General features: G+C 35.7%; 3 protein-coding genes across 9 annotated transcripts in view; all 3 read left to right on the top strand.

Moving 5' to 3' along the window:
- The window catches only part of LOC106090318 (cyclin-dependent kinase 5 activator 1), a 428,985-nt gene that overhangs the window by 256,818 nt on the left and 159,106 nt on the right, over window positions 1–13,061 (top strand). The window lies entirely within an intron of this gene.
- On the top strand, window positions 4,439–6,492 carry LOC131995992 (uncharacterized). Its single transcript, XM_059365382.1, has 2 exons — window positions 4,439–6,095; window positions 6,176–6,492. The coding sequence occupies exons 1-2, from the start codon at window positions 4,449–4,451 to the stop codon at window positions 6,182–6,184; spliced, it is 1,656 nt and encodes a 551-aa protein (XP_059221365.1). The 5' UTR covers window positions 4,439–4,448; the 3' UTR covers window positions 6,185–6,492.
- LOC131995994 (uncharacterized) lies at window positions 8,132–9,925 on the top strand. Its single transcript, XM_059365383.1, has 2 exons — window positions 8,132–9,793; window positions 9,874–9,925. Exons 1-2 carry the CDS (start codon window positions 8,147–8,149, stop codon window positions 9,880–9,882), a joined length of 1,656 nt encoding a protein of 551 aa, XP_059221366.1. The 5' UTR covers window positions 8,132–8,146; the 3' UTR covers window positions 9,883–9,925.

The raw sequence follows: 13,061 nt of genomic DNA, 5'->3' as shown, positions 1-13,061 counted from the left end.
TTTTCATTAACTCCATTTGCTCCTTCTTGAGCATTTCTGCTGCTCCTATTAAGTTCTTTCCATTGTCTGAATACACCTTTTCCGGACGCCCTCTTCTAACTATTCGACGAGCTAATGCTATCAGAAAAGATTGATTGGTTTTTGTCGCAAATCAATCAAATATGCAGATATAACCCTTGATTATTAAACATGATCATGCTGTTTTACTTTTGAATCCGAAAGGTCCTACAAAATCGTTAAGGGTCTAAATAAAGTAGTACGCTCGGATGGAAGAGATGACAAAAGTTGGGTCTGAGTCTTCAGTCGATATAGGTTACAAATTCTGCAATTGTGTATAACTTTCTTGATCAACTGTTTCAATCTGAATATACAAAATTCTGAACGGATGAGTCAGGCCTTAAGTTGATTGCCTTTACGTATTGAGATATACAAATTCTACAAATAGGAGTGTATATCACGAATCACATGGGATTAATATCGGATGACGTTCACTGTACGTCCTTTTTGTCTATGAAGGGTTTAAATGGCAAAATACTGCTGCCATTTGAAAGCCTTTTCTATTCGGTCAAAGCATTGTATTCTTTAACGAAGTAGTGCTTCTGAGTCGCCACGATAAGATGCATCTTTATGTCTATGAGCTCCGGGCTGGTTATTTCTTGCGAATGAATTCTGAGTGCAGATCTAGTTGGACCTGCGTTACGCCGGAATCTCATTGCATAAGACAAAACATTAAAATCGAATTTTTATTGTGCCGAATACTTTAACTTGTTTATCTTGTGGCCAATGATCTCGCGGAAACTTGAGCCACGGGGGTCCGTCCACCATAAATGTTGGGATATTAAGTAATCGAGAGAACCACTACAACTTGCGACATCTGCCGGATTGCTCTCCGCGTCAACATGTTTCCAATCCTCGCTGCTAGAATAAATGTGTATCGGTATGTTCGACACGTATATAAATTGTCGCGGTGTATGCGTTTTCCGAAGCGTCGCAAAATCCATATATTTCCACAATGCTGGAAGGCGCAAACTTGATCCATCTGGGTACCGACACATTATCTATTGAGTTACTGATTTTGACGTGTCATCCCATTCTACTTTATCGAGCCAAACCAGTTGCATTATTAAATTTGCTACCACGATAATGGTTATGATTCCGATGGTTACTGTGAGGAGTTTAAAATCCTCTGTTGGGTCCGAAGGAAATTTCCTAAAAATTGATTAGGGTCGATCATGATTTTGAGATACATTTTTGTAACATCCTTGTTGCAATATTAGACCTGTATGAAGAATATCGTTTAAGCTTTTCCTATCGTATGTTGGACTCTTCGCTTCGAAGCATCGAGGGTCTGCCAAATCTAAATGTCTAACTTCTTCAAATTGATGTGATTGTAAATTGCGCGTTGGCTATCCTAATGGAAGCGTTTTCAAAACCGGTGCCCAAACTTCCAGACGGAAAACTGGGTCAACGCGAGAGCAAATTGTAAAAATTCAAGCTTTAGTAGGTGTCCCTGCTACAGTTTCGCTTAAGCCGGTTACATGAGCTAAGCTTCTGACAGTTGGTAATTGTAACTTATTCTTAATTTTTTCTGATATGAATGATGATTGCGATCCAGGATCTATAATTGCCATGGCATCAAATCTCTGACCTTTGGATTTGATTTGAACCAAAGAGTTTCGGGTCTATTATCTTTCAGGGTCAGAGTTGTTACGCAAGGTGTTTCTAAACTAGGTGTGGACTGAACATTCGATAACAATGGTTGTACTAGGGTGGTTAATGCGACTGCACTAATACTACGGCGTGCGTATTTTCTAATCGGTTGAGCTAGGGTGGTGGATCAGTAACACTGGTTCTTAGTCGTGCTTCCTGTCTACCGGAAACTAAAGTGTTGAGAGCGACACCACTTGTATTAGCACGCGCTCCGTCTTATGATATGTGCGGGTTGTAGTTTATGAAATAAACTGAGATGGCGTATATTACACTCCATACAACTGTAACTACTCTTGCATTCCCTTACTCCGTGATCTGATGAAAGACAATTCTAACAAAGGTGATTGGTTTTAACAATATTTATTCGATCGTTTATTGACTGTTCTGGAAATTGAGGACATTAAAATGATTGGATTTACAAAGTTGACAAACCGATTTGAGATTTTGAGCATTATCGTGTGACTGTGTGTTGTTGTAAGGTCTTGAGCCCGGTTCTTGAAATTCAGATTTACATTTGTTTGAAAAATATTAACTCGCTTTTCCCGCTCATCATAATCTGATCTAGACAGATTATATTTCGAATATTGAGGCTTGATATTCCCAACTGGGGGTATTAAATTTGTGGAATAAAAAGGTCATATAGTTTGTTCGACGATGGAAGGGCTGAACAGTCTGTTAGGCTGCTCTCGATTTCTTCTAAAAATACTCTTGGTAATTTGGTCGACACAAGATAAACTAGCAGTGGGTCCCATACCCCAGTTTCTACTTCAAGGGTTAGTAAAGTCGGGGTAAAACTAACTAACGTGCGGTGTAATTTCTGAATGATTGACACGTTATCAACGGATAGCAAGGGTAAATTTAAAAAAGCTCGCAAATGCATTATTTCGTTATTTCGAGACCTTCATGGGAACATTGGAAAGTTTTACGCGGGTTTATCCCGCTGTTGAAACAATTTTTCGAATTTAATTTAATTTGTTGCTCGTTAAGCTACAAAATTTCTGCGTTAATAGAACTTAAACATCGTTTATAAGTTTCTAGTGCCTGTTTCTAACTATTTCGAAGTTTGATTTTATCTATAGGTGTCTCATCCTTATCTGGGACGCAATCTCTACAATCTAAATAATCTTTTTTAAATTCTCCCATAGACAACTAAGTTCTACTGACATAATTTCTAGCGAGTATATGTCATCCGACCTAGTGGTAAACACTTTCAAAATCTTCTAACTCATTTACAAAATTTACAAATTTCTCGTGCAATATTTTACCCATTTTGTAATGTACTTGCATATTTTTTTTAATTAGCGTCAAAAAACTATAAACCGTTGAGAACCTATAACAATATGTCCTAAAAAACTTGGTTAATTGCAGAAATCAAATATATTTCGCAAAAACCAAATGCGTTAAAAAAGGGTCAAGATGAAATTCTCCAAAAATTATTATAAACTTTCTAAATAGGTGAATAGGAACGAAAAACGGGTTCAAAATTTTCAACGATATGCAACGAGTCCTGAAAAAAATTATCCACTTCAAAAACAGCAATGCGATTCCGCTCGAATCAAAATTGCAGCAAAAACGCTTTTTTATTTGTTTTCTGTATAAAAAACAACAAAAAACTGCACAATCAACCAAAGTCCTTTCGTTCGTTCCCACTTTAAATTGTGCAATAAGGTGAAGTTTTAAAAATTCGAATATAAAGTATTTCATTCGTTATCCTTTACACAAAAACAAGTCTTGCTTTTAAGTTTCTTTTTTTCAAAATTCCTTTAAATTTTTAAGACTCTCTTCTTATTCAAAAAATTTTCTTCAACAAAAATCTGTCTCAAAAAAACCATACACTGATTTAAAATTAGGGTCGGCTAATTTGGGTCAAAAAAATTCGACGACCGAATTAGAATTCATAAAAAAACAATATTAAAACAATGGTATGGGAATGGTATAATTTTTTTTTTTTGTTTTTGAAAAAAAAAAATTATGTACGATGTTATACCCCACGCCATTAATGGGACTCACTTTGAATCTTCTTCTTTTTGGTGTGTGTGTAGCTTGCGTTGGGTCCAGACTTTTGCTCCGTTATTTGGCGCCTTTTTTATCATTGTGCTTTGCTTTTTGTGGTTTTAGTGTCTTTGACTTGGTGTAGCTTTGGGAATTGAACCGTTGTTGCGGTATTGCACGGTTTTTATCCCAGAGCGTCGATATTTCTATTTTTAAAATGCCCGAATCGTACCGAATTGATTTTTTTTTATTTTATAAAAAAATAAAAGGAAATAATATGGGTCAAAATTTACAGATTTATCGAGCAACCCAAAATTTTGCTCAGCCTTTTAATTTATTTTTCAAGTAAAAATACAAAAAAGTAAATGATTTTCAAGGGAAAAATTGGAATAAAAAACACAAAAAGGACTGAAACAATGTTGAACGATAAATTATTAAATTCTTATTTTTTTTTTAGTTATTTTTTGTTCCGCTAATTGGAACAAATAAACTTTTTTAAACAATTTTCACGATTTTCTTGGCTTGTGTAATATGATAACTTGTTATACTCGTATTTATAAGAAACTTTTGATGAAACTAAGTAGACTAGCTTGTTCCTTTAATGTTGTTTGTTTGAAAAATATAATAAAAAGAGTCAGTTTGTTGACAGAAGCTTTACAATTCAGGTGTGGGGTTCCCAAAAAAAAAAATAAATAAATAAAAAAAAAGAAGACTCAAAAAAAAAAAAAAAAATTTTTTTTTTAAATATGGATTCACGCCCTACTCGAGAAAGAATTCTTTCAGCTTTGAAAGCTTCAAATGTGGAATTTCCAGAAACAGCGTCAATTGCACAATTGAGAACATTATATGATTCTTTGCAAGTTAACGGTGGTCCATCAAAGCAGACTGAATTGCCTTCTGGAAATGTGGTTTCTTCTGATTCTGCTGGGAATTCATCTGTAACTGTCACTACAATGTCATCCAATACTTTGAATGAAACTCCCGTTATTAATTCCGCAACTGCCGATCCTGAAAATTTGCTTCAGTCATTTCAATGTAATGGTGAGTCCACAAATCAAACTGAATTGGTTCTTGGAACTGCCGCTTGTTTTTCTACCGCACGGAGTTCAACCGATTTAATATCTAGAAATACATTGAGTGTCGCTTTTAATAACAGCGAAATTGGCGTATCCTGTGCAAATCTTCGGCAAACACAGACTTCAGTGCCTCCTTCCGTAATTTCTTCCGTACCTTCCGTCTATAATTCTTCTGCTTCCGTTCCTGTAAATACAGTTCAAAGACAATTTCCTGGTACTTCAGGGACTGCTGCTTCTGTTTCTGCCGCCCGGACTTCATCAGTTATTTCCGATTTAATGAATACAAATACATTGGGTGTCTCTTTTAACAATAGAGCAATTGGCGTGTCCTGTGATGTTCTTCCGCAAACACAAACTTCCGTACCTCCTTCCGTATCTTCTTGTGTTGTTTCTTCCGTACCCTCCGTCAATTATTCCTCAGTTTCCGTTCCTGCAAACTTACTTCGAGGACAATTTTCTAGACCTTCTGTTCCATCACAGGTAACAGACCCTTTCATTCGTTCAAGCGAACTAGAGAGTGAAATTAGAGTTTTGAGATTGAAGCAAGAAATGTTGGCTCTTCGAAACCAAATTGAATCTTTAGAAAACGGTGGAAAAAAGGTTTCTACAAATATCAATTATGACGAGCTCTCTATGATGGTTCCGAAATTTTCTGGGAATGATGGACGAAATATTGAAAAATGGATAAACTCTTTTGAAAGCTACACTATAAATATGACTGACCAAGAAAAATATATGTGCTTAAGATATTTGCTGGTTGGAACTGCGCGAGAGTTCATGGAAAATTCAAATTACAAAGAATATAAGGAGTTGAAGAGATCGCTCTTAGACATTTTCAAGAGAACGGTAACGCAAGAAGAAGTTTATCAAAAATTGCGTTTGCGCAAGTTGAAGCCAACAGAGCCGTGTATTGCCTATATAGTAGCAATGCAAACTATTGCAGCAGAAGGCGAAATCAACGAGCAAGAACTGGTTGACATTATAATAGACGGAATGGAAGATAAAACCAACAACATATCCATTCTATACGGATCAAACTCATTACAAGAATTGATGCATGGAATAGATAGATACGAGAAACGCAGGTCAAAAACAGTCAGTACTCATAAAGAAGGCCGTGACAATACTAAAGGCATACGATGTTTCAATTGCTCTCAATTTGGACATATGAAGAACACCTGCAATAAGCCTCGACGTCCACCGGGATCTTGTTTCCATTGTTTCCAAATGGGACATTTTTACAAGGATTGTCCTAAAAGGATGAATGTTACTGCTCCCATATTTTGTAGTAATGATATTGTAGACACAACACAAATGGTAAGTGTGGCCTTTAAATATTCTTGTAGATCCAAATATACTAATTCTGCGAATATTTCGTGCTTGATCGATTCCGGTAGCCCAATTAGTTTGGTTAAGATGTCTTTATTACCGACTGGTGTGATACGTTCGAAGAATTTAATACCAACTTCGTATGTTGGAGTTGGCAATTCCCCTTTGAAAATATATGGAAATATTTCTTGTTTAATAAAATTTAAAAAATCGTCTAAACAAATAGAATTACTTGTTGTTCCGAACGAGAGCATTCATGTTCCAATGATTCTTGGACGGAACTTTATGCATGCATTTAATGTAAAATTACTTCAAGTCAAGGAAACTACGAATGATATAGAAGTATTTGAATCCACAAGAAAAATAAATGACAATAATAATATAACCTCGGTGTCTACACCATCTACGATAAGCAATTCTTATGATAGTCCTGTGAATTCCCAAGTGATACGTACGGACGATATTGATCTAAATCCTTTGTTAAATTCATTCCAGAAGAAGACTTTAGAAGATCTTATTCATAATCGTTATATAACTCCAAAGGGAATTGATAAAAAGTCATCTGATTATAGGATGCAGATTAAATTATCTGATGATATTCCAATACACTGCTCTCCCCGTAGATTGTCGGTTCGTGATCGTGAGGAAACGCAGAAGATTGTTAGTGATTTGTTAGAAAGGAAAATAATACGTTACAGCAATTCTCCATACACGTCAGCAATTGTGTTGGTAAAGAAAAAGACAGGGGAAACGCGGATGTGTGTCGATTATCGAGCGTTAAACAAAAAGACTATTAGGGATAACTTTCCTTTACCCCTCATCGAGGACTGTATTGAGAGCATATCAGGCAAAAAATGGTTTAGCCTCATGGATTTGAAGGATGGATTTTTCAACATAGAAATGCATAATGATTCAATTCCATACACTTCATTTGTAACCCCATTTGGACAGTACGAGTATTTGAAGATGCCATTTGGTTTAAAGAATGCTCCAGCAAACTTTCAACGCTTTATAAATGGTAAAACAAGTCTTGCTTTTAAGTTTCTTTTTTTCAAAATTCCTTTAAATTTTTAAGACTCTCTTCTTATTCAAAAAATTTTCTTCAACAAAAATCTGTCTCAAAAAAACCATACACTGATTTAAAATTAGGGTCGGCTAATTTGGGTCAAAAAAATTCGACGACCGAATTAGAATTCATAAAAAAACAATATTAAAACAATGGTATGGGAATGGTATAATTTTTTTTTTTTGTTTTTGAAAAAAAAAAAATTATGTACGATGTTATACCCCACGCCATTAATGGGACTCACTTTGAATCTTCTTCTTTTTGGTGTGTGTGTAGCTTGCGTTGGGTCCAGACTTTTGCTCCGTTATTTGGCGCCTTTTTTATCATTGTGCTTTGCTTTTTGTGGTTTTAGTGTCTTTGACTTGGTGTAGCTTTGGGAATTGAACCGTTGTTGCGGTATTGCACGGTTTTTATCCCAGAGCGTCGATATTTCTATTTTTAAAATGCCCGAATCGTACCGAATTGATTTTTTTTTATTTTATAAAAAAATAAAAGGAAATAATATGGGTCAAAATTTACAGATTTATCGAGCAACCCAAAATTTTGCTCAGCCTTTTAATTTATTTTTCAAGTAAAAATACAAAAAAGTAAATGATTTTCAAGGGAAAAATTGGAATAAAAAACACAAAAAGGACTGAAACAATGTTGAACGATAAATTATTAAATTCTTATTTTTTTTTTAGTTATTTTTTGTTCCGCTAATTGGAACAAATAAACTTTTTTAAACAATTTTCACGATTTTCTTGGCTTGTGTAATATGATAACTTGTTATACTCGTATTTATAAGAAACTTTTGATGAAACTAAGTAGACTAGCTTGTTCCTTTAATGTTGTTTGTTTGAAAAATATAATAAAAAGAGTCAGTTTGTTGACAGAAGCTTTACAATTCAGGTGTGGGGTTCCCAAAAAAAAAAAAATAAATAAATAAAAAAAAAGAAGACTCAAAAAAAAAAAAAAAATTTTTTTTTTAAATATGGATTCACGCCCTACTCGAGAAAGAATTCTTTCAGCTTTGAAAGCTTCAAATGTGGAATTTCCAGAAACAGCGTCAATTGCACAATTGAGAACATTATATGATTCTTTGCAAGTTAACGGTGGTCCATCAAAGCAGACTGAATTGCCTTCTGGAAATGTGGTTTCTTCTGATTCTGCTGGGAATTCATCTGTAACTGTCACTACAATGTCATCCAATACTTTGAATGAAACTCCCGTTATTAATTCCGCAACTGCCGATCCTGAAAATTTGCTTCAGTCATTTCAATGTAATGGTGAGTCCACAAATCAAACTGAATTGGTTCTTGGAACTGCCGCTTGTTTTTCTGCCGCACGGACTTCAACCGATTTAATATCTAGAAATACATTGAGTGTCGCTTTTAATAACAGCGAAATTGGCGTATCCTGTGCAAATCTTCGGCAAACACAGACTTCAGTGCCTCCTTCCGTAATTTCTTCCGTACCTTCCGTCTATAATTCTTCTGCTTCCGTTCCTGTAAATACAGTTCAAAGACAATTTCCTGGTACTTCAGGGACTGCTGCTTCTGTTTCTGCCGCCCGGACTTCATCAGTTATTTCCGATTTAATGAATACAAATACATTGGGTGTCTCTTTTAACAATAGAGCAATTGGCGTGTCCTGTGATGTTCTTCCGCAAACACAAACTTCCGTACCTCCTTCCGTATCTTCTTGTGTTGTTTCTTCCGTACCCTCCGTCAATTATTCCTCAGTTTCCGTTCCTGCAAACTTACTTCGAGGACAATTTTCTAGACCTTCTGTTCCATCACAGGTAACAGACCCTTTCATTCGTTCAAGCGAACTAGAGAGTGAAATTAGAGTTTTGAGATTGAAGCAAGAAATGTTGGCTCTTCGAAACCAAATTGAATCTTTAGAAAACGGTGGAAAAAAGGTTTCTACAAATATCAATTATGACGAGCTCTCTATGATGGTTCCGAAATTTTCTGGGAATGATGGACGAAATATTGAAAAATGGATAAACTCTTTTGAAAGCTACACTATAAATATGACTGACCAAGAAAAATATATGTGCTTAAGATATTTGCTGGTTGGAACTGCGCGAGAGTTCATGGAAAATTCAAATTACAAAGAATATAAGGAGTTGAAGAGATCGCTCTTAGACATTTTCAAGAGAACGGTAACGCAAGAAGAAGTTTATCAAAAATTGCGTTTGCGCAAGTTGAAGCCAACAGAGCCGTGTATTGCCTATATAGTAGCAATGCAAACTATTGCAGCAGAAGGCGAAATCAACGAGCAAGAACTGGTTGACATTATAATAGACGGAATGGAAGATAAAACCAACAACATATCCATTCTATACGGATCAAACTCATTACAAGAATTGATGCATGGAATAGATAGATACGAGAAACGCAGGTCAAAAACAGTCAGTACTCATAAAGAAGGCCGTGACAATACTAAAGGCATACGATGTTTCAATTGCTCTCAATTTGGACATATGAAGAACACCTGCAATAAGCCTCGACGTCCACCGGGATCTTGTTTCCATTGTTTCCAAATGGGACATTTTTACAAGGATTGTCCTAAAAGGATGAATGTTACTGCTCCCATATTTTGTAGTAATGATATTGTAGACACAACACAAATGGTAAGTGTGGCCTTTAAATATTCTTGTAGATCCAAATATACTAATTCTGCGAATATTTCGTGCTTGATCGATTCCGGTAGCCCAATTAGTTTGGTTAAGATGTCTTTATTACCGACTGGTGTGATACGATCGAAGAATTTAATACCAACTTCGTATGTTGGAGTTGGCAATTCCCCTTTGAAAATATATGGAAATATTTCTTGTTTAATAAAATTTAAAAAATCGTCTAAACAAATAGAATTACTTATTGTTCCGAACGAGAGCATTCATGTTCCAATGATTCTTGGACGGAACTTTATGCATGCATTTAATGTAAAATTACTTCAAGTCAAGGAAACTACGAATGATATAGAAGTATTTGAATCCACAAGAAAAATAAATGACAATAATAATATAACCTCGGTGTCTACACCATCTACGATAAGCAATTCTTATGATAGTCCTGTGAATTCCCAAGTGATACGTACGGACGATATTGATCTAAATCCTTTGTTAAATTCATTCCAGAAGAAGACTTTAGAAGATCTTATTCATAATCGTTATATAACTCCAAAGGGAATTGATAAAAAGTCATCTGATTATAGGATGCAGATTAAATTATCTGATGATATTCCAATACACTGCTCTCCCCGTAGATTGTCGGTTCGTGATCGTGAGGAAACGCAGAAGATTGTTAGTGATTTGTTAGAAAGGAAAATAATACGTTACAGCAATTCTCCATACACGTCAGCAATTGTGTTGGTAAAGAAAAAGACAGGGGAAACGCGGATGTGTGTCGATTATCGAGCGTTAAACAAAAAGACTATTAGGGATAACTTTCCTTTACCCCTCATCGAGGACTGTATTGAGAGCATATCAGGCAAAAAATGGTTTAGCCTCATGGATTTGAAGGATGGATTTTTCAACATAGAAATGCATAATGATTCAATTCCATACACTTCATTTGTAACCCCATTTGGACAGTACGAGTATTTGAAGATGCCATTTGGTTTAAAGAATGCTCCAGCAAACTTTCAACGCTTTATAAATGGTATATTTCGCGACTTAATAGAGGACCATAGAGTGGTTATATATATGGATGACATATTGATTGCATCCTCTGATTTCGATTCTCATGTTCAGACATTGGCGGTTGTACTTGGACGTGCTTTTGAGTACGGATTACGTATCAAGTTAACTAAATGTAAATTTGGTTATCAGAGTTTAGAGTATTTAGGATACTTAATCAGCCCAAAAGGTATACGGCCGACAGAAAATCACTTGCGAGCTGTGAAACAAATACCAATGCCAAGGAATCATAGGGAATTACAAACTTGTCTTGGGTTGTTTTCCTACTTTAGGAAATTCGTTCCGTCATTCTCAAATATTGCAAGGCCATTGTTAGATTTGCTTCGTAAAGAGAAAAAATTCGTTTTCTCTGAAGAATGTGTAAAGGCCTTTAGTGAATTAAAGTCTCGTTTACTTCGGGCCCCAGTATTAGCTATCTATAACCCTAAAAGCGATACGGAGTTACATTGTGATGCAAGTTCTCATGGATTCGGAGCAATAGTGATGCAGCGTCAGGATGATAAAAAGTTCCACCCCGTAGCATTTTTTTCAAAGGCTACAACCAATGCAGAATCGAGATATCATAGCTTCGAACTGGAAACACTCGCAATTATTTACGCGTTGCGCCGGTTTCGTGTGTATTTAGAAGGATTACATTTTACCATAGTCACAGATTGCAATTCACTTACAATGACCTTGAACAAGAGACAAGTTAATCCTCGGATATCCCGCTGGGCATTGGAACTAGAGAACTATGACTATTCTATCAAACACAGGAAGGGTTCTTCTATGGGTCATGTGGATATGTTAAGCAGATGTATAGAAAAGGAAATATCCCCTCATGTGGTATGTAACATGATTTGCTCTGTAGATTCGAATCAACTCGATGTCCAAATTCAACTGACCCAAGCTAGAGATCCTGTTATTAAGGACTTATGTAAACGTTTGGAAAAGGAAGAGATATGTGATTTTGACCTAATAGACGGTCTCTTATTTAAGAAAGTGGGTGCAACCGTTTGTTTATATGTCCCAAAGGAAATGGAAGATAATGTGATAAGAATGATACATGAGAAGCTTGGACACCTGGGGACAGATAAATGTTATTATAAGATTCGAGAGAATTTTTGGTTCCCAGACATGCGCAATAAGATAGATAGCTTCATTAAGAATTGTATAAAATGTATCATTTATGCTGCTCCAGCTAGAATAAACCAACAGAACATGTACAGCATTCCAAAGGTGGCGGAGCCATTCGATACGATACACGTGGATCACTTCGGACCACTTCCATCATTAAAATCGAAAAGAAAACACATTTTAGTGGTAGTTGATTCTTTTACAAAATTTGTTCGACTTTATCCTGTAAATTCGACGAGCACTAAGGAGGTTTGTTGTTCTCTCGAAAAGTATTTTAGTTATTACAGTAGACCAAGACGCCTAATCTCGGACAGAGGATCATGTTTTACGTCATTGGAGTTTTCTGAATTCATTTTGAAAAATAATATTAATCATGTTAAGGTGGCGGTTGCCTCTCCACAAGCAAATGGGCAGGTTGAGCGTGTAAATCGTATTATTAAGTCCATGTTGAGCAAATTGAGTGACCCAATAGATCATTCCGATTGGTCATTGAAATTGTCCCAGGTGGAATATGCTATCAATAACTGTGTTCACAGTTCTACAAAGGAAACCCCAGCGAAGTTACTCTTTGGAACGAATCAACGAGGGGTGGTGGTAGATAAGCTGTCGGAATATCTAGATAAGAAAATGAGTAATGAGGAGAAACTAAATTTGAGGGATATGAGGGTTAAGGCATTGAATTCTATACAGCGATCTCAGAACTACAACGAATTATACTTTTCCAAACATCATGAACCGGCAAAACGTTACGATGAGGGTGATTATGTTGTTATTATAAATATTGACAATACAGTTGGGAAGAATAAGAAATTTTGTGAAAAATATCGTGGTCCCTACATTATTGAAAAAGTATTAGATAATGATCGCTACGTTGTGAGAGATGTTGACAATTGTCAACTGACACAGATCCCATATAAGGGTATAATTGAAGCAAAGCGACTTCGGAAATGGTTGACACCTAGGTTATAGATTTATGTTATTGGTCACACTTATATAATATACACAATTTTTATATCATGATTGTGGGCAATCATATTGTCAGGTTGGCCGAACTGTAATATGACAACTTGTTATACTCGTATTT

This window comes from Stomoxys calcitrans, chromosome 3 (genome assembly GCF_963082655.1).
Source record: "Stomoxys calcitrans chromosome 3, idStoCalc2.1, whole genome shotgun sequence".
Taxonomy (NCBI): Eukaryota; Metazoa; Arthropoda; class Insecta; order Diptera; family Muscidae; genus Stomoxys; species Stomoxys calcitrans.
Note: the sequence above shows the minus strand (reverse complement) of the source record. Positions and strands in the feature narration are given on the sequence as shown.